This window comes from Cynara cardunculus, assembly GCF_001531365.2.
Source record: "Cynara cardunculus var. scolymus isolate 2C chromosome LG 3, CcrdV1, whole genome shotgun sequence".
NCBI classification, from domain to species: Eukaryota; Viridiplantae; Streptophyta; class Magnoliopsida; order Asterales; family Asteraceae; genus Cynara; species Cynara cardunculus.
The window spans coordinates 33,445,042-33,467,784 of NC_037530.1; the positions used below are offsets into that span (position 1 = coordinate 33,445,042).

The 22,743-nt window shown below is 34.0% G+C and overlaps 3 protein-coding genes across 3 annotated transcripts; 1 reads left to right on the forward strand and 2 right to left on the reverse strand.

The window, feature by feature from the left end:
* Positions 1 to 10,459: 10,459 nt before the first annotated feature.
* Positions 10,460 to 11,245, forward strand: LOC112510192. The gene has a single exon (XM_025115517.1). It carries the CDS (start codon positions 10,594 to 10,596, stop codon positions 11,071 to 11,073), a length of 480 nt encoding a protein of 159 aa, XP_024971285.1. The 5' UTR covers positions 10,460 to 10,593; the 3' UTR covers positions 11,074 to 11,245.
* Positions 11,246 to 14,909: 3,664 nt separating this feature from the next.
* Positions 14,910 to 18,982, reverse strand: LOC112509884 (RNA-dependent RNA polymerase 2). Its single transcript, XM_025115081.1, has 4 exons — positions 18,443 to 18,982; positions 16,267 to 18,170; positions 15,945 to 16,095; positions 14,910 to 15,722 (listed from the first exon to the last, which is right to left on the reverse strand). Exons 1-4 carry the CDS (start codon positions 18,980 to 18,982, stop codon positions 14,955 to 14,957), a joined length of 3,363 nt encoding a protein of 1,120 aa, XP_024970849.1. The 3' UTR covers positions 14,910 to 14,954.
* Positions 18,983 to 19,761: 779 nt separating this feature from the next.
* LOC112509178 (probable inactive receptor kinase At2g26730) lies at positions 19,762 to 22,411 on the reverse strand. Its single transcript, XM_025114034.1, has 2 exons — positions 21,136 to 22,411; positions 19,762 to 20,294 (listed from the first exon to the last, which is right to left on the reverse strand). Exons 1-2 carry the CDS (start codon positions 22,409 to 22,411, stop codon positions 19,762 to 19,764), a joined length of 1,809 nt encoding a protein of 602 aa, XP_024969802.1.
* Between the last annotated feature and the right edge of the window lie 332 nt (positions 22,412 to 22,743).

Below are 22,743 nucleotides of genomic sequence, written 5' to 3' on the forward strand. Positions count from 1 at the left end.
AATAACATATAGATTATATATATATTGGATGTGTATATTAATGTAAATAATAATAATAAAAAAATATGTTATATTATTAGATTGATTTTGACATTTTATATTTTTAGTAATATTTCAAGTTTCAATGCATTCAGCACCCCTACTAAAGGGGTGCGGTTAGCACTCCCCAATTTTTAATGCGACTTAAAGAAAATAATTGATGACTTGTGTGTAGGTGAAGTAGAGCGCTGGCACGGCCGCCGATTTGTAGCTGTCCAACACCAACACATCTCTTTTTAACACCTACGAAATATTCTTTTTTTTTTTAAATAATTTATAATTAATTTTCAAAATTCACGTAAAATCTTGTCTTATTTGTATGAATATTAATAAAATTTAGACATGTTAATTAATATATATATATATATATATATATAACTATTATCTCTAGCTTATGTAAAACTCCATAATCAGATTTTCATATAATCAAGTATTTCATATATTAAGAAATACAAATTTACATACATAATTTGTATACATAACAAGTATACAAAAATAATAGATAAGTATGTTTTTATCCATATCTCATGTAAGTATATAAGACATCTCACAATTTCTCTTTATTCTTATCATTTGATTGTGTCTGACATGTAATGCATATTTTTGAAACACAAAATGAGGGTTAGACCTTGAGGTCTAGTGATAAATCTCTTTGATACAATTATAGGGTGAAAATCACCAAATCATGTCTATAAACAAATATTTGTAATAATAACAAATATACATCATTTTGATATAACAAATCTCATTTATTGCATTCAAATACCAAATATCTTGAAAAATACCTCATGGATAAAACTTGTCGCATCATATAGAAATTTATATAGTTTTCTCGCATCACATTGACGAGACAAACCCAAGTCCTCACAACACACTAGTGCGAGAACCTCAACTTCTCACATTATATAGAGCAAGACCAACCAGAACCTCCCTGGTCTTACCAACTAGAGCAAGGCCAAAAAACAAGGTCAACCAGAAGTAATGCCAACCATATAAGCAAGGGCCAACCAGAGGCCCTCTAGTCTTACCAACCAGAGCCCCTCTGGCCAACCAGAGTCTCTAGTTCGTCTATCCAGACCTTCTGGGACATGAAATGTTAAATACTTGAAAGAATTTGAGTTTCAATTACAACCAAAGACTCTCTTGTTAAACATGAAGATCAACCAGAGCACCTCTGGTTCCTCTATTATGAATTTGAATATTTTTCCAAGATTCAAATGAACAATAAAAAATAAGGCCATTAAGAGCTAGGCCAACCAGAGGCCCTCTAGTTATAAAACAAATTAATAGGATGCGACAACGCAAGTCCTCGCATCACACAGATCATCATTTTCAGACTTGGATTATGTCACCCTTATCCCAATATACCCAGCTCCTGATTATGTCACTCTTATTACAATAATATACCCATCTTCTGACTATATCACCCTTATTACAAAATAATACCTAGCTCCTAATTATGTCACCCTTATTACAAAATAATACTTAGCTCATTGATATGTCACCCTTATTTCTATACATGATATAATCATGACAAAAACCACTATTTTGCCAATAATGACATCAAAACAGTTTCATAACAGTAACTTATATAAAGAACCATACGGTTCTATACAGTCTCACCATCATGCTAAAATAGCATCCAGAAACAGTTTTAGCATCATCCTCATGTAAGAACATTACGGTTCATATTTCAAATATCAAATTAGGAAAGTTGATAAATTTAAACTTACCTTATGTTCACCTAGATGAAGATCAATTAACACAACAACAAACTTCAAGTAGAAATCACAAAATCAGTTTTCTTCTTCCCCATTACAAGTTTGTTTGTTTTTCACACAAGAGAACACACACACATAAAAGCTTTCTTATCCTTCTTTATTTACTTTTTCCACATTCCAATGAGATAAAGACCATTATCTCATAATAATACTATTTAAAAATAATGAGGCGGTGGAAGTTTAAAACATTTTAAGCACATTGACACATTAAACCCCTTCACTTACCATCTCCTTTCAAAAAACAACCCCAAACAATATAACTGAATAATCCGGTTATCACAGCTTATAACTCAGTTGATAAAGAAATGAGACGATTTTGTCTAGATATAACACAAGTGATGGATTCAATCTCATCCACCCATTCCAACTAACATTAGGTGCTGAGTAAGCCGAAAAAAATGTTCCCTTACATTTGTGTCCTTGGAGGCGAATTCCATGTAAGGCCGGTTAAGGTTGCCGACTTGTCGTTAATCAAACTTTTATCCAAATATACATAAGGATTGAGTTCTGATGAGGAAGAGAGTTAAGATGAGAGGGGTAAGAAGGAATCTCCACCTTTGGATGCACCGAGATGAGATGTAGAGAGATGCACCAGATCAATCCCCTTATCAAGCGCGGTTCATAGTTGGGTTTAAGATTAGAGGTGATCAAGAGTCCAGATCTCTTATTACACTTCTTATCTCAACTCCATTTCTTACACGATACTTCGTCATATTCATAATTATTAAAAATTTGATTATACCGTTTACTTATTATAAACCAATCAGTTGGGTAAAAGATTTATTAAATTTGTTCTTTTTTGTGAACCAACCGATTGGTATTTTAATTTCTCCGTCATTGTATATATATTATTTATCAATTAATAGTTATTAATTGCTATTTTCCTTATAAAAGTTATAAAGTAATTGTATAAAAATATAACGTATTTTGATTCGATTTTATTTTGTGTAACATACTTTTATATTTGTATTTGGAATCTCATATGCGATCTCTAAAATATTTTGACCGAAGTCCATTAACACAAAATAGTTTCCGAATCAAAATACATTGCCATTTTATGCTCATATATATAAATTAGACACACCTAAATGTATAAGATGTTAACTTTAAGGTACCAAAAGTGAAGGTTCCGAAAGCAATTTTGGATGTAAATTGGTTACTTAAAATGGTTAAGATGTCAAATTCGAGCGATCAAATGAATGTTTTGAAAGCATTTTCATACAGTTTGTCTTAAACCTATTTTGTGTATTCACGAGAATTCATGTTTTGATATAGTCTTTTTTTGTAAGTTATATATTTTAATTTACGGGAAAAAATAGTAAACATGAAGAATATGATCAAGATGGAAAGAGGTTAAAGACGAAACACCTAAAGGGGCCGCCCCTCTCTGCACCTATCCGATTTTTTACGAACCACGGTGTCGGGGGGTTCGAATCCCTCATCTCTGATCAAGGATAGAACAAGATCCATTTTCTCTTCGGAAAATTCCTTTCAACTATTGATGTACAGTTTACCATCGAGGGTTCAAATCCCTCTCTCCTTTTCTGCTTGTTGAATAGATTTATTTTGGGTTATTGGTCTAACCAGGGCTGGTCTAAGATTTTTGATGCCCTGTGCGAAAATAATAAAAAAAATGTCCCTAAGCCTATTTTTTAAGCCAATGAAACTTGCAATTTTTAAAGAGTTTAAAGCCTATTCAAGCTAAGTGTCTCATCTCCATATTTATTTTTATTAATTGTAATTAAAAAAAATACAATGTGGGGTGGGGGGGATAAAAACCAAAACCTCGAATATAAAATGTAGAATGATAAAAGAAAAATCTTGGATTAAAATCGTGCTTCATTTTTTTTTTCAGTTTTCCTTTTTCCAAATTGAGATTAGTAAAATAGAAACTTTATTTCAATTTGTAGGACTTAAAAAACAAGGAAAACTATAATTAGTTTTCAACTAAAATAGTAAATTACATTCAAATTGTTATCATAGTAAGCAAAAAGTAAAACTCAAAAGTTACAGGTCTAACGACTAAAGGCTAATAGTCTATCTGTTAGCAACTTAATAAGTTTAATGAAACTAACATCTTATTCACTCAACTATGCATGACTGTTTCGTAGTGGCTTAATGATATAGAAAGTGACTTATCCAGTAAACTTCTAGGGGTAGCTTTATATAGAAAGTCAAGTTTTTTTTTTCCCAAACATGTCCCTTCCAACTAAAAAAACACTTCTTACATCTGCGAAAAAACTCTCCCAAGCAAAAACTTTTTCAACTTATACAAACAGATTAATTCATACATACAACTTCATACAAACAAAAACTTTTCCAACTTTCCAACTTTTTCCAACAATGTGTATTCAGTATTTATCACTACTAGGCCTTGGGCCTGTTTTTATAGTTAAAGCTCAGTTGTTCAATTTCTAAATTATTAAACCCAAAACTAATAATAAATGACAACTTGATACCCCTTTAGACTTTGATGCTCTATACAGCCGTACGGGTTGCACATGGCCAAGGCCCTAAGTTAACATGTTTCTATCAATACATGTGTGCATATGTCATTTTTAAAATAAAAGTCATCCAACCATATTAACTTCCGTATTTGATTAATGGAAGTCGTATGTCAAACAACTATAAATGCAAAAATTAGGAAAGTCAACTAAATCTACAAGTTGACTCTTAACCAATTTGTAACTTACTTTTGATACCTATTTGTTGAAACTTGAAAGTTTATGCAACCATTTTTATAAATTAATAACTAATATTATTACAAAAGCACAAAATATCAAAATGGAATGTTCCAAGTTTGACATAATTACCGGATAAGATTCTCCATCATTCTCATCGTTCTTATCCGATAAGATTATTGGCCCTTCTCATGTTCATCCGATGAGGAAACGGCCCCTTAGATTCTTTTGTAACAATGTTTAGCCATTGCTATTATCATAAACAATCACACTAAAAGTTTTACTTTTTAACTACTTCTAAACTTTTCTTTTACAAAATAGTCAAGAAGGCACAAGTTAACGTTGTAAAACACTTTTTATTGTGGTGCCACAAGTTGTCGCATGTCTTTGCGGTGCCGTAAGTTGTGATATGTCCTTGTCGTGCCGTAAGCTACAACTTTTGCTTGCTTTATGTGCTTTGACGAAAGCTATGGTGTATCAATTTATTTTTACGGTGGACCCACTTTTCATCTAGATGTATCAGAAAATGTTAAAAACCGTAAGAAAAAGTGTCTTCCAACGTTGATTTTATGCTTCTTGGCTATTTTGTAATTTATTTTAAAAAACGGTTAAAAATAAAACTTTTTCCCGTATGATTATTTATGATAATAACCCCGGATTTTGTGCCCCTACAAAAAAGTTACAAACTATGTAATATCTTTTCTAAATAATTTAGAAATTTAGATATAGATATTAATACAGGGAGAGACCTCTCGAAATACAACTCTTTTAAAGGTTACAACTGTTATAATTAATGGTATTTGAGTCTTTTTACAAAATTCATATTTTTAAGAATAATTAACTTCCTTAAATATCTCATATAATATCAAATAAATCAGATTTATTTTTAAAAATTATTAATTCCTTAAATATCAAATAAATCTTGATTTTAAATCTTCTAGTTTTTTTTTTGTTATATTGTTATTATATGAATTTCAGAATCATCTCTTATTTTCATGGTCGCCTTCTACATGTCCTTTTTCAAATTTGAATCATCTTCTTCATCTTCATCACTTTTTCATATCTGATACAAAAATGACCCATATATAAAAAAATTCACAATTTATTTTGAAAACATATATTAAAAAATCCATCACTTTTTTATATATGAAATCATATACACAATATAAAACTTTAATTATTTAAATTTAAAATATATTCCAAAATTACTCTTTCCTTAATTTCTAAATCAATTAAAGATAAAAAATTTCTCAAGAGTTGATCAAAAAAATGGAGGATCTAGATTTGGTTATAACCATTGTAACCTTAAGGTTGGTTATATATATATATATATATATATATATATATATATATGGGCTTAATTATTTAAGAACTCCAAATTTTATGGCATCTGTGAGATCCCATATTAGCCACCCATTTTAGTTAATTAAGTATATATATTTTTAATAAATAACTCATAGGTAATTTTGTAACTTTTTAACAAAGTTCTAAGGAGCGTGAGGCGTGGCGTGGTGGCGAGGTCAAACCTCAAGCCTTGGAAGCCACGACGAGGTCGCGACGTTTTTAAGGCATGATTTATGGCGACAAATCTCTATATCGTATATAAAATTATATACATAAACATATATTTTCTACTATTACTCAATAGATCAAACTAGGCAATTTAAATTAAATTATATATTAAAAACTAACAAATAAGATATTAAAAAGATAAGTAAAAATCAAATATTGTGTAACAAAAACCGTGCATTACGTCGTGGCGTGCCTCAGGCATAACGTGACACGAGACACAAGTCTTGAGCCACTGCGCGCCATGGCGACTATGGCAAGGATCTTTTTTGAACATTGCCTTTTAATATGGATGGCAACTCACCAATGAATATATTTATTCATTTATCATATCTCTTACTCCATTTCCATAAATTGAAAACCCTAAGGGGCATTTGGTTCGTAGAATGAAATTCAATGAAATTGGAATTCATCAAATGAATTTGACTTTGGGGGAATGAAATGGAATCTGATGGAATTTGACTATGCCTTGTGATTGCCTTTGGTTGCATGGAATTGGATTAGGGAAGGAATCTGTAGGAAAGGAATTGAAATCCTAACATATGGCCATGAAATTGTAAAATCTGTGCATGAAGGAATCGATTGGAATTGAAAGAATTCCATAGGCTTATTCCATGAACCAAACACTGTATTTGGAATTTGGTCAAAGGATTGGATATTCCAATTCCTTTCAATTCATTTCAATTCTCATGATCCAAACAGCCCCTAAAAGAGACATCTTTTTCTCTCTTCAAGCCTCTTAAACTCTCGAAAACCTATCAGCCAATGCATGGTATGGTATAAAAGATACCACAAAACGAGGTTGCAACCATTGACCCACTCATTCTTTTTTTCGACTCCTATTTTCAGACATCGAAGTAGAAGATTTACAATTGTAGGTCTTCATCTTCACCACGCCTCCTCCGATAACTCAAGCGACATCGGTGCAGTTGCCCCATATTTTATGTCGATCAAAAGCTACCGAAAATGTTATGCTTCGAGGAGATTACACCAACATCAGTAATTTTAGGGTTTATGTTTAGGTTTGGGTTTCAATTTTAATTTGGATTTTAATTTTTGTCTTTTGGTTTAAGATTTAGTTTACAAGGTGTTCACAAGGTGCTTACCATGTTCATATGTTCACTTTCAACAAACAACATGACAATATCTAGCAACAATGTGCACAATGTGGGTGTACAAATTGTGACAACATTTTAATGAGTAATTTTTGGGATGTGCAAGCGTGATAATTCCAGGTATTACATTGTGCGTATCACGTTATGCACAGATATCTGATACTTTCAAGTCTAATGTCTTGTGTGTTCCAAATTTAGTTGAAAATACAAATTATTTAAACTAACGATTTGGGAATGTTGGCCATAATCTTTAGAATGTCAATACGTTTTTTACCTTTCATGTTTTAATCGTATATACATGTTTTTATGCAACCCGGTGAAGAACAAGAATTCGATTGACAGTTCCATTAACGAACTAAAATAGTTATGTTACCTTGTACAATATGTGTCCAACTTGTTCATGTGTTCATAGGTGTTCATAAAACTGTGCTCATATGTGTTCATAGGTGCTCATAAAAATGTGTTCATAACCATAAGGCATTCATAAGATCGTGTTATATATATATATATATATATATATAGAGAGAGAGAGAGAGAGAGAGAGGAGCATTCAATGAAGATTTGATTATTTTGTAGTAACCGTGAGATCCAATATGAACCACTCGTTTGAGATATTTAAGTAAAAAAGCAATATAGCAATTTTATTTTTAACAACTAATCAAAATATTTAATTACATTTTTTAGAAGAAAATATTTAATTAAATTTTTTAGAAGAAAATATTTAATTAAAATTAGTTATCAACTATATCAATTACCTAATATGTATCATATTTTAAAGATGTTTGTGAATCAAAATGTATCACAGTGATAATGTTCACAATGTTTCACGTGTATCACAATGTATTTTATTTGTTTTATGAAATGTATCATAGTGTGCATATTCATTATTTTCATTGTTTTACAAAGAGTATCACATTGTATATCTTGTATGTATATCTGAGTATCACAATGAATATTGTTTGTAGGTGTCATAATGTGTATCTTATGTTCACATAAGGTTCATCGGAATAAAGTTTGTCGGAGGGAGGAAAGAGGAGACTTATAAAATTCCTAAAATGCCCTTAATCAATATTTTAAGTTAAAATTATCAAAATTATTAATTTCCTAATATAACATTTGATTTGTGGTTGAAATTGTATTTCACGGTTACCACAAACAAAACAATTGTAATTTGATTAGACCTATATATATATATATATATATATAGAGAGAGAGAGAGAGAGAGAGGGGGGGGGGGAGAGGGGGGTTTAAACGAAAACGCTAACTAATTAAGAAAACAAGAAAAAATTCATTAATGTACAAAAACACATGTGATTTTACATTAAATGGAAGCGGACGACTTTTGAGGCCACTTAAGTCGTAGACAAAGTCACTCGTATCATGTATGATTTGTTATGTGAATCATATATGATTTTGTACATTAACGATATTTTTTTGTTTTCTTAAATAGCTAGCGTTCTCATCTGAACCTGCCCCTATATATATACATACATAGATAGCCAAAGGTTATTTTGAGAAGTTGTAAATATTTGAGAAGTAAAGAAGTGATTCTAGACCTTCATACGGTGAAAATCGGATTTGACTGGTCAAAAACCACGGTTATGTGAAAAATAGAGGAGGCAGTTTTGCAACTTTTACAAATAATTGACAAACAGGTTTATATGTGAACTTATGTGATTCACATATGAACTATATGTTTATATAAGAACCCGTGTAATTCACGTATGAACTATTTTAACTTATTCACATACGAACTCTTGTGATTAACATATCTACTAATTAACTGATTCACATATGAGCATATTGGTTAATATATGAATCACATGGGTTTACATATGAATCTGTTTGTCGTCTATTTGTAAAAGTTACGACACTACCCCTTCATCTTTCGCATACTCTTGTGAGTAATTATCCAGTGTTTCACGGTCAAAGTCGTAAATATTAACCAGATAAAAGACTATGATCACTTTTTTTACTTCTCAAATCAACCTTATATATATATATATATATATATGTATGTATGTATAGGGGCCTAATTAAATGAGAACTGATTAGTTTGTAGTAACTGTGAGGTCCAATCTTAACCACAAATCAATAGATAAATTAGGAAATTTATAATTTTGGTAATTTTTAATTAAAATTTTAATGCAAGGGTATTTTAGGTATTTTCTCTCCTCTCTCTAATCTCCTCTCTTCTCTCTTCGTCCCCCGTCCTCCGACCACCGTCCTCCGGTGATACCACAGTGGTATCACAATGCATCATATATGTGATTGGGTATCACACTGTGGTCGTTTGAGCGATCGATCGGATATGTAACACAGTGGTATCACAATGCATCTTATAAGTGTTTGAGTATCACACTGTGGTATCACCGGAGGATGGTGGCCGGAGGACGGGGACGGAGAGAGAAGAGAGGAAAGAGGAAAGAGGAAAGAAAATACCTAAAATGTTCTTGCATTAAAATTTTAATTAAAAATTACCAAAATTATAAATTTCCTAATTTATCTATTGATTTGTGGTTGAAATTAGATTTCACGGTTACTATGAACAAACAGTTCTCCCTTGAATGGCCCCTGTATTTATATATATATATATATATATATATATATATATATATATATATATATATATATATATATACATCGAAGGACAAATCCTCTTACCCACCACCAACTTCCTAACCTATAGCCACTCTGTCAGCTGTATCATGCATCTTTGGACGGTTTATGTCTTTTGTCACCATCTAGTGACTCTATACGATACCAAATTTTGATTGTATGATGGCAAGAAGTGAGGTTCTTGTCCGGTATGTGGGAGAAAATGCTCTTTATTTCATAAGTAATTATCGGGTTAAGACGTTTATCAACAATTTATTTTGATAATCAATAATTTTATACGATAAACTAAAGACATGCGACGTTTTTTGACCGATAAACACTTATCTGTTAACTGTGACCCATAAATATACATCTACTTATTAATATTATTATTACATATATATTAACATTAAGTAATATTTAATTTAATTTTAAAATATACAAGTATGTATTTAATAAATAATAATAATATCATGCATTCACAGTTTCACACTCGTTATAAAAGCTCCCTGTTAAATGAAATGATTTAATATATTTAACTATTTATGAATATTAAATGATTATGATTATAATTATAATTATAATTTTATTTAAATATAAATTTAAGTTTTATAACCGATCATAATAAGTATGAATCGACCATCCAAAACAGACCCCATACGAAGCACCTCCTGATTATAATACCGAACCCTCCCCAAAACTAAAACCCTTCGTCTCTCTCTTTCTCTGTATATATCTCTTCTTCTTCTTCTTCTCCACAGTACGCATCGCCATTGACAAGCCAACACACACTACCTCTGTATTGTTTCTATGGTGACTCAATTATCTCCTGCAGACGCTGAATCTAACCAACACTCCTCAGAAATACTCTTCCGTAATCCAACTTATTGTTTCTGCATACCTTATCGTTGGCGGAGGGTACCGTCTTCTGAAGAGGAGGAGGTGGAGATCCGGCCAAATGGAAATCTGTGGTCACGAGGAATCGCTGCCTTCAAGAAAATCCGTGAGTGGTCGGAGATCGTTGCCGGTCCAAGATGGAAGACCTTCATACGACGGTTTAAACATAGCAAGACATTCGGTAGACAATCCTCCAAGTTCCAGTACGATCCTCTTAGTTACGCACTCAATTTCGACCAAGGACCCTTGCAAAACGCAGATCCGGAGACGGAGAACGAGTATCTCTTCCGTAACTTCTCATCACGCTACGTTTTGCAGCCGTCGACGATTCCGATCACCGGTAAAACGTCTGTGGATAGCCGCAGAGATGAAATCGGTCCGAGTTTTGTGTGAGTTTTACTACTTAATAATTTTCTTCATCGTGATTGACGTCGGATCGAATATACCATCACCGGTCGTAATCAAATCTCTTTGGCAGTTTCTTTGATTCAATTGGATTTTAACGTCAAATGTTGCACTCAGAGCTGTATCAATTTGCTAAATACATTTGAATTTTGTTTTCAAATGCTTAGAGTTGGTTCATCGAAAATAAACTAAAATTAAAAACCAATCAACATTTGTGTTTTTTCTTAAAAGAAAGGAAAATTGAGGGTTGGTTCTTCGATGACTTGTGGAATCATCTGTCATTTCAAGAATATCTCAAATTCGATTTGATTGGGTATCATCACTTCTCTTTACAAGACCTGCTGTATTTAGTTTAAATATATTTAAACATTGCGTATACAACAATTTAAAATGATGGGAAGGTGAAGAAAAGCCCATTTCTGAAAGCATCAATGGAGGATTCCGACTGTGTGCTAAATGAAACATATATAACCTATGATTGTTGGAATTCTGCACATGGTTGGATGGACAAAGTAAACCCCATTTCTTCTTTAATGGTCACAATATTGAATATCAAGCACCCACTCGAGCGGTAGTGAACGAAGCAGAAGCGAGAATGATGGTTTGAGTAACGCAATACCAAGAACATTTTGTGAAAGTTGAAGCGGTTGTTTGATCGGCTAGCAGGACACTTACAAGTTGTTTATCGAACGCTTACCGGTAACCGACTGTTTATCGGAAGGATCATAATCCTCACTTACCTAGCTACCTTGTGATGGATAACATTATAGGCACAAATTACAATCAAAATGGATTGCGGGTTTACTCGATAACGGCTTGTTGGGCAAGAATTTTCTATCTCAGTTATCGGGTAAGATTTCTTGGTTTTTGTCATGCTTCTTATCAAGTAAACTTATCGGTTCTTGTCATGCCTCTTATCAAGTAAACTTCTCGGTTCTTGTCATGCCTCTTATCAAGTAACTTCTCGATTCTTGTCATCCTTACAGCTAAGATGAGTGATTCAGTAATTTAAGTGCTTATCCGGTATGAGTTTAGTTAACAGCTCCTAAAGAGGAGAGAACTTTTGGGCAAACGTTGGTTAAACCAGATAAACTAAATATATTTTATTTCGTTTTGGGGTTTGAGGTGAGACGTTAGACGTATACATATATGTTTTCTAATCTAAGGACATTTTCAGTGTAAAACACCAAATTTTGTATCAGTTTGATGCAACAAGAGTAAATCAGTTCAAATTTTTACACAAAACAGATGTAAATTACAAAGACTGTTCTTGTGGTTCGGATTTCTTTTGTATGGATTTGTTTCTTGTGGTTTTATTTTCGTTATGGATTGATCATTTGTTTTTTTAGGATCGTTAAAAATGTTTTGTTAAGTTAGGGTTAACAACCTATTCCACATGGATATAAGATTAAATTTGTGAGCTTTTTATAAAATCAAAGTTATCAACTTCTACCATGATTTAAAGGTGTTTGTAATATCTCGATGAATTCTACATCACCAATTATTGCAATGTAGAAAAGAGTGATAAAGACGTCTATATCTATATTATATTACAAAGCATTTCATAAAACTTTTAAAATTCATTTTTTATATATAAAATACTGTTTATTGATATAATATTATTTAAAATTTACAAGTAAAGTAAATTGTGCATAAATGCAACTTATTAAATAATTATTTTTGAATTTGTTTAACTAACTGTAGATAAACATAATCAAATACATGATAGACATTTTATTTTAAATATAAAAAATATAAAATATAATTATGATAATCATTAGTTCGAACAGAATATTTAACTATTATTTTTATAAAAAATAAAAAAATACTCGTACAATACAACGAGATATATCTTGATTTTATAATGTTTCGTTTTATTTTTGTTTCTGTCGATAAATTAAGATTTTTGTGTTTTGAGAAAGTGAGAATGTTTTGAATAAAAATATAAATTTGAAGATAAAAAAAAATCGAAAAAATTATATATTTATTAGTATTAAATTAACTATCTAAAGGTATTCGATTTAAAAAAAAAATATTTAATTCAATTTTTTAATATAATTTAATTTAAATTTAATAATGAAGTAAATTTATTTTTGTTTTAACAATATAACTTTTTATAACAATAATAGTTAAGTATTCTTAACGAACCAAACTTGACTCACCCATAGAAGGAACGATTATTATAACGGTTGGGTTGTTAAGTGGTGGTATTTTAACTTTATAAGTGTTATGAAACGGAAAAGTTAAAGAAAGATATTTCGGTTTATAAACAAGTAAGAAAAGTATGTTATTTATAATTGGGTTAAATGCATGAAATAGCAACCTACATTCACAAAATTTCTTATTATAGCATTCTACTTTTGTTTTTCTTTATTACAACAATGTACTTTCAATTTATTTTTTATTAAGGCATTGTACTTTAAAAAATCTACACATAATAGCAATGGATAACCTGTTACCTTTTAAACCGGTTAACCCTTTGACTTTTTTGCTTGTGTGGCTTTAATGAGGTGATGTGGATGACACATCATTTTGATGACTTAACTAAAATTAAAATAAAAACATATTTCAAATTATTATTAGTGATTTTCATTTTTCATTGCTATTATCTAAAAAACATTTATTTTTTTTACTTTTTTTTTATTAAGCTGCATTTAAATTAAATATTCTTAGACTAAAATATTCATTAAATAAATATGCAACATTATTTTCGAGATATATTTTATTTGTAAAAAAGACAACTTTTCTTATTTTATGTTGTTCAAATAAATACATATCTTTTAAAGTTCTCTTTAAAATATTAACGAAATAAATTGTTATCTACAGTTTTTTAATATTGTTATATTAATAAATACTTCAAAAAAATCTAATTAATTTAATATATTTATACGTCAATTAAAATTTTTTAAACAAATATAATATATTCGTCAAGTAAAGATAATATTTTTTGGTAAAAAAGAACAATTCTTATTTTCTTTTTTTTTTTCAAAAAACACATATTTTTTTAAAAATATTAGCGAGATAAGTTGTGTTCTACTAGTTTTATTGATATTGGTATATTAATCAATAATTTAGAATTTTTTTAATTCATTTAATACATTTATTAAAAAAACATGTAAAATGTCTAAATATTAAAATAAAAAAATACAGTGTTTAATAAGAACTAGTAGATGCTATAATAAAATAATTTTGAAAGTACAATGATGTAGTAAGAAAGTCACATCACTATAGTACATGTGGACAACCTACGTGGACAATGAGGTGGCATGGAAACCTAGTATAATGGGTAAATTTAAATCAAAAGGTTACCCAATGCTATAATGGGTAAATTTTTCTAAGTACAATGTCCTAATAAAAAATAATTTGAAAGTACATTGCTGTAATAAAAAAAAACTGAAAGTACAATGCTATAATAAAAAAATTTATGAAAGTATATTGCTATTTTATGCATTTTGCCCTTTATAATTTTGTTTTTTGGTAAAATGAGGTATATTTGAAAAAACAAATTCCAAAGTTTTGAGTTTTGGCCCATATTTTTTTTATTGACCTGGATATCAAACCTGCTATGCGAACCGACTAATTTCAGGACGACCACTTGTTTTGCAGATAGCCCGAAGTCACCGCATTTAAACCTCCGTGGCCACAAAGAGATTTTTATTTTTCCTTGGATTTGAACCTGAGACCTCCAAATTCTTTTGACCTTTGAAGATAAGCTCAAACCAATCAGACACCACCCTTTTGGTTACTTTTGACCCATATTTTAGAACCAAAAAGCATAAAAACTGAAACACAAACAAAAGCAATATAGAATTTTCAGCAAACAACAATAGCATTAATTTTGGTTTCAATTCATCAAAACACCATCATCTTCACATCGACATATTTCGGCTGTTAATCGACTTGATCTCCAACAGCAGATGACCCACAATCCATGGAAACCCCAGACATTTTACGCTTCCGCTGCTGTAATCTGCACGGTAAGTCACGTGATACCATGCCGAAGCCAACTTGTGGTGGTCTTCCGCCTTACATCCGCCCTCGAACCACCCTTTTGCCTCCCTGTGCAGCTGCCGGACCGCCACCAGAATCCGATCTTTGGTCTCACCATACCTCCGGTTATCCCGCTGAAGATATGACGATTTGTTCCGTATGTTTCCCGTCAAAATCTCGTCTTCCGTCTCTGCTTCGTAGTAGTTCATCAAGCTCGTGAGAGAATCCAAGTACATCTCTTTATGTGTTTGTGCAATCTCGATGAAATTCTCGAAGCCGTCGACTTCAAGATCTTGATCGTAAGCATCTTGGATGGCTTTGGATGTATAAGCGGAGGCCGAGATTTTGAGAAGCTCGGATTCCTTGGTCGCACGGTAAAGTTTTCCGAGCGGTCCTTGGGAGATATACATGGGTTTGTCCCACCTTCCCATGAAATCAGGATACTCCCTTGGTCTTAGACCCCGAGGCATTTCGGCCGGAGCTCCCGTTTTCGCAAAATCAACGGCCATCGAGTGAAGTGTGGCCAATTGAAGACATTTTGCGCTTAGAGCTTTCTCGGGTTCGCAATCCGCATGAACCAAGTGTGCAGTAGAGATGGCCCCTAGTGTATCGCTCGTCATGTAATCCACAAAGAACTTTCCGATTTCCTGCAACGAGTTGTTGATTTCAGTTTCTTTTCAAGTGTATAATATTTATATACAGCAAATATTCACACACTCCTCAACTTTGGTAGGGTTTGAACCCCCGACCATATGGAAAGCTGGGCCCTACCGATAACCCCGGTTCCACTGGGAACCCTTGATCTTCAGTTTTCATGCTATAGTTTTGCCAGAAAATACAAGTGTCAGTTTTATGAATGTCGGACTTACCTCTAACGTCACGTCATGATCCATCAAACGTGGTCTTCGACCAGTGTAGTCCATTGGTGTCACGGTCCGAGGTGGGACTAGAGATTCATCCCAGCTAACGAAATATAAATCACCATCAAGATCACCACCGGAGCATTCATTTGGATGAGGCCTGTAATATGACAACAATTGAGCATACAAGTTTGCACCAATAAATCGGTCTGGGGTGAGATGTATGCAGATCTGTTCTCTACCACAAAGAGTAGAGCAGAGTTGTTTCCATGAAGACTTGGGGCTAGTCAAAGTAATTGTAAAACGAGAAAGATAAGTAAGTAATCATCACCTTTCTCCGTTTTGAGGAAACACGATGCAATCTTTATAATCTTTCTCATCTAATGCGATCTCGTAGACAGCCTCGAGCACCCTGACATCTCCCGGGTGAAGACACGGATTTCTCGTGACGACAACCTTCCCCATCACCAACGATGTGGTCTCATCCATTGTTCTGAAGTAGTGATGTTCCCTAGATCGTAGTTCCGACTTGGTCAACGTGATTCTAACATAAACCTGACCGTAGTCCAAAACCCCAGATTCATCCAAACACCCTACGAGAATCCGACCCTTGGGGACAAAGACCCGGCATCTGGTTCTGAGATCAACGAGCAGATTATCGTGATGTGAAAGAAGCATCATCGAGAGATAAGGTTCTCGATTCGGTTCATAACCTTGAAGCAACATCTTTACGAGAATATCTTTAACATCATACGATCCCAAACTATCTAAAACAGTGAGCGCATCCTCTCGACTGTACAACATTGCGTTTAGAACCCGAAGCTGTACATCTTGTAACGCCAGAAAAGCATCATCTTCGACTCCTAAAGTCGACATAAGGGTAACGATCTCACGGTTTAAGTAGCAAGATTGGGATTCGCTATGTTTTGTGACATTAAGCATTCGGTTTTTTGATTCGAACTTGAGCATGCTCTTACGTAAAGAGAGCTTCTTGAAGGAATTCCGATCGACCGCAATCACGCCTTTATATCCACCGTATCGAATCTGAAAAGCTGAAGGGGTATGCTTCAATCCGTATTTCGAAGCGACCTCTTTGGCAAAAGAAAGGGAGATTTTTCCGATACCATCTGAAAAGCAATAGTCAACACCATCAGTTTTGACTTCGATATCGGGAATAATCTCAACATGATGAGGTAGGACTTCGATGGTTTGCTTCGAAGTACTAAACAGCTGACCCATTCTCGCAGCACATTTTGATACACTACGAATACTTCTGAAACAGCCCATCCAATTCCTTATACTTTCGGCTGTCACGTGGTCGTTAGAAGCAAACATCCAAACAGAATTTGACCGGAGTTGACTCGCGGAGAACGCTAAAAACTCAAACTTTTTTGATCCTATACAAATCCCATTTCTCATAACATCAAGCGCTCGATCATACACCTTGGTTTTCTGAGGCTTTGAAAAGATCCCTTGCTGAAGGCTGGTTGAAATGACGGTCGGCTGAAGCTTACCCCAATCTTCTTCGACAAATGTTACTCTTAAAAAATCAGAAGAATATGCCGAATAATGCTTCACTATGTAATTTGAGGCCTCAAGTTCAGGACCCAAACAGTAGATCTTTGATGGGGTTATATAGACTCGATGAATGCTCATTATCTTGTTTTGACTTGCGGATTTGCTTTGAATAGATGATGTGATTTTGACGGTTTTACTTTGGATGTCGAGTTTATCCTTGATATATGTAATGGGATCGTAGCAAGTGGAATGTGATTTATGCATTCTCTTTAAAACCGTCATTACAGAATCCGAATTTTGGCTGATAATGAACTCAATTAGGTCACGATCTACGGAAGGAAGACTTAGTTTTTGTGTCTGAATTAGGGAGTTGAGCTGAAAGAGGATCTCGTACGGTAAATCCAACTCCGGGGGACATCTTACAAGCGGAACTACATCAGACGACGAATGAAATTCTTGTCCGTCTTTCACCGACAAATCTATCAGATCTTTGATATAAACAGGTAAACTTGTGAAACTATCTAAACCCGAACATCCTTCTTTAAATTCCAAACATAACGTGCAAGACTGACCGATGGATTTCGTGCTGGAGAAATCCGTGGTTCGAACCCAGGTGAACTCAAAATCTTCTTTGCAGATATGGTAACGATCGGGGGTGAACCGTGGTGAGACATTGGATCCTGATAGTTTCTGGTATAGCTTTGGTGCATGCTTAAGCTAATAAGGAAACATAAAGTTTTGATCATTAAATTCGATATTCGGTTCAAATTCGAACTCTTTTCAATGTGGTTTCTGTAAATTCATATGAAAGATTAAACTACAGTTCTGAAAGAGGATAAATCTTGAATGTTTAAATTTTAGGAAAATTAACAGCATAATCCCGAGATTAGTGTCTATTAATTGCTAAATAAAACTAAATCCATTGGATAAATTTCTACTAATCACATGTGAATATTCGAATTTTTTGCAAAAGGTAGAAGATTATATACCTTTAGAAGAACTGCATTGGTTTCTTGGCTATGAAGAGAGCATGGAAAAGCCTCCAAAACATCGCTAAATTGCAACTCCAATCTGTAACAATCCCCAAAATGTTTGACCCAAAACTCAAGAGACTTTCTTTCAGGCAAAACCCAAGCTTTAACATCTTCCCAGGACTCCAAAACAGACATGCAATCCCTTTTCAGCAACAATCCGGTTCTCAAAAACCCGTGTTCGACCCGATTGTGGGGCTGTACTGGACGGAAAATGACGTCATCGAGGGAATGCGAGAGGGAGAGGTTGAAACCCTTGAAGCAGAGGAGTCCCTGTCGAGATAGAGATATGGCTTTGGATTTGGATTCTAGGGTTTCGAACTGGATGCGACCAAAACCTCTAGACTTCCAGTTCTTGTGATCGGAGGAGATTTCGCAGGCGAATACAGTGGATTTTCCGGTGTGGGATTCGAGGAAGTCGAGGAGGTCTTGGGCGGTGACTGATCGGGGAATGTTTGAGACTCGAACGGTGGCTGTGGCTCTCTCTTCTACCGCCATTTTTTTAAGAGAAGGACGATGATCGATGCAGAAGGGGGGTTTTGGGGTTCAGTCCTTAAAAGAGTAGTAAAAAGGAAAGTGGAAAAGAGTACTACATGGAACGCTACCTTTGTGCCCCTAGTATCCGGAGTTTGGCAATTGCTGAATGGTTTGTCGTCGAATGATCAAGAAACTTTCATGATATAATGTAAAATCAAATATAATTGTTTGGTAATTATGGACAATGAAATTAAGGCTCTTAATGGTTAAGAGAGAATCATTCAGAGAGTTTTGGAACCATTAAGAGACATTTTTTTCTTGTCAAACAAAATTCATCTCTTAACGATTCAGATGTTGTCTTTTAATACAACTATGAGATTCACCAATTAACGTTTTTTTTCCTTTTTGTTTATGAGTTTTATTCTCAAAATAATTTTTATTTTATTTTATTTTATTTTATTTAATAAATAATATAGTATTTTGTATGTAACCAAAAACCACAACGACTAACGTTTCAATATTATATATATGATACAAACATATAACATAACATATTTTTACATGTTCATATGACATATAATCATTATATGTACGAAATAAAAAAATAATATTAATTAAGAAAAATTATTACATTTTAATATATTTAACGTATTATTACATAAAATAATCGATAAGAAAATGATCTTCAAGTAATTTTTACTTTGTTGAACAAATTATGCCCCATACATTTATTCTTTAAAGACAAACAAAAAAAGTAAAACCGATATGATTTGAAATCATTTAAACGATTACCATTGAAATCATGGACCAGAAGAAGCCATGGATCTTTCTTCTTCTTCCTTCAAGGAAACTATCATGGTTGCCACTTGACCAATGGGTGGTGAACCATTTATGCACTTCAAACCTATCTGCAACAGACCCACCATCCTCTCTTCACTCGCACCTTCCACCACCAATGCCTTGTCCACCACCTCACCCGTCCACTCTTCCTTCACCACTGAGTTAACCCACTTTACCAGATCGAGCCCGTTGTTCTGGACCGTCTTCCCTGTCAGCAACTCCAAGAGAATCACACCAAAGGCATACACATCTGCATTGAAGACGCTGTTGTTCTTCTGTGAGTGTGAACCACAACCGTTGTCAACCACCATTAAACCATACTCGCTCATGCAAGCCTCCATGTCCTTTGTAAGCAAGATGTTTGATGATTTTAAGTTTCCATGAGCCAGCTGGTCGTCTTGAAGCTCTGCGTGCATGAACGCCAGTGCCTCCGCGATGCTACATGCGATGTTGAGTCGACTTCCCCAGTCAAAAGTTTGTCCATTTTGTGATCCTGCATATCATTAAAAAAGGTAAACCATTGTTGCAACACACAGATCATCAAAACCTAAATATATAGGAATTTTCCCTCTTTATATAAGGGGTATTTTAGAGAGAGATTCAAAGGGGTTCGATTACCTTAACGCTTGTGATTTCTGAAATACAGTAAGAATGAACCAACTTACTATATATCCTATCATTGTATCAGACCACTGGTGTCTACTCGACACATTCTTTTGCCTCCGTTCTTGGAGGCACCTTCTAGCCTTCATAATTTGTAGAAACTTACAAACCAGATTCCACGTGAACACATATGAAAATATAATGTTTATATAGTGTTGATTCATACGTGAAACGTTCAGGACCTTTTTTTCGCACACAAAATAATCCTGAACGTTTCACATATTAAAACAATATTGCATTTTCACGTGCTGTTTCATATGTGAAGCAACACATGAAACTAGTATGTAAGTTTGTACAATTCACTGGGTTTGTAAATGAGTATACGTGTGTGTGTGTGTGTGTGTGTATATGTAGGAACCACCTTTCTCTACGAGGGATTTTCTAAAGGGAGGTTCAAAGAGATTATACATATCCTAACATGGAATTAGAGCGGGGATCTACCACATCTAGGAACTCGACACACTTTTTCACCTCCATTTTAGGGGCACAGTTTACCCTCCGTTGGAGGGGTGTGTCAGAGTTCCACATCGGCTAGACACGGGCCATCAAACATATACATATGTAGGAACATGCCATCTCTATAAGGGCACTTTTAAAGAGAGATTCAAAATATCCTATGAATGATAACAAGCTTGTGATTCTGAAATATGGCAAGAATGAAACAACTTTACCATGGAGAAGCGCAAGAAGACTGCCATTCTGCTGGAACTCATAAACCAGCAGCTTTTCTTGTTTAGAACAGTAATATGCAACCACTGGGAGCACTTTAGGGTGCTTCACTTGGTCTATTCTCTGCATTCTTTTCTTGAACTCATCTCTCGATATCTCCCAATCTTTTATCCTTTTAACGACAAGAGCAATCCCACCATTTGGAATGACTTTATAGAGGCTTCCATGTTTTCCCCTTCCAATCAATTCAGCTGGAGCTCTAAGCAGATCTTCAAATCTCAGCCCGTTAACCGCTTCCAATGGACTCGAAAGAACAACAAGAGAAGCTGAAACCCCACCATTTTCAGCCGACGTTATTGAGAATTCAGACCTGGTGACACCATTCTTGGACTCACTTGAATGACCACTATCATCGGTGTTCTTAACTCCCTTCTTAGAGGAACCAATCTTGGCATCTTCAAGCCTCTCTTTTTTCTTGAGGAATAAGAGAGCAATCAGAACCAGAACTATCAAACCAAGAATTGCATAACCGGAAAAAATAAGAAAATCATTCAAGTTTTTCTTCTTTTTCTTTGGGCATGCATTCGGCAACTCTTTCCCACACAACTGAGGATTACCGGCAAAACTTTTGGCACCAAAACCACCAGTGTCATCGGGAATTCGACCACTAAAACCATTATTGGAGACATCAAAATCTTCAAGTTGGCGATAATTGAAGTTTGGTAGCTGCCCAGTAAAATGATTGTTCTGGGCGAAAAAGCTTAATAAGCCTGTGATTCTTGACATATCTGGCAACTTACCACTGAACTCATTGTTGGATATATCAATCCTTTTCAAATTGGCCAAATCCGTAAGAGAATCGGGAAGATTACCTGAAAAGCGATTCCCACTTAGGTACAAGTGCCTCAGCCTTTTGCAGTTTGATATCTCCGGCGGCAAGCTTCCACTAAGATTGTTGTATTTCAGGCTCAGTGAAAGAAGGGAAGTTTCTTCGCAAACGGATTCAAAATCAAGGGTTCCTGATAGATTCAGCTGCTCAAGAACGATCTTCTGCACGGTTTGGTTGCCTGTGTCACATGTAACCCCTTGCCATTTAGTGGTACAAGGATCTGACGATCTATTCCATCCCCAATTCGTGGTGTTTTGCATGTCCTTAGGATCAAGGTTCTCCATGAAAGTGACTAATGCATCTATTACATCTTCTTTTTCTGTCTTGCCTACTGAAAAAAGAAGAAAGAAAACAAACCCACCCCAGAAAAGGGATCGAATTCGACCCATTTCTGACCAAGAAACGTAAAATGAGTACACTTCTGCTTCTCTTTATGCAGTTTTTTAGCTCAAACAACAGGCATTGAGCACAGGAAGCAGGAATAAAATGGAATTTAGAAACAGTCTTTCCTTATTCTAATGATGTTATATGATAAAACAGTTGACTGAATTTACAAAGATGAGATGTAATCAGCAAGAAAAAGCTGTGAATGCCCAATGGCGAGCCATTAAAGAATCTTTGAACTAGAGTCGGTAGATACTACAAAATATGTTTGGCCGGCCAAAGATGGTAAACAGTATACTATTCGTGACTTCACAGAAGCCGGCTTTTCAAGAAATGC

Excerpts from the sequence above, each read along its gene's own strand:
- LOC112509884 (XM_025115081.1), bottom strand. The coding sequence starts at position 18,982 with ATGGCGGTAGAAGAGAGAGCCACAGCCACCGTTCGAGTCTCAAACATT. Across the intron at positions 18,171-18,442 it reads CCAATGCAGTTCTTCTAAAG|CTTAAGCATGCACCAAAGCT; the intron begins GTATATAATCTT and ends TTTCCTTATTAG. Across the intron at positions 15,723-15,944 it reads ATCATGACGTGACGTTAGAG|GAAATCGGAAAGTTCTTTGT; the intron begins GTAAGTCCGACA and ends AACTCGTTGCAG.
- LOC112510192 (XM_025115517.1), top strand. The coding sequence starts at position 10,594 with ATGGTGACTCAATTATCTCCTGCAGACGCTGAATCTAACCAACACTCC.
- LOC112509178 (XM_025114034.1), bottom strand. The coding sequence starts at position 22,411 with ATGGGTCGAATTCGATCCCTTTTCTGGGGTGGGTTTGTTTTCTTTCTT. Across the intron at positions 20,295-21,135 it reads TCTTCTTGCGCTTCTCCATG|GATCACAAAATGGACAAACT; the intron begins GTAAAGTTGTTT and ends AATGATATGCAG.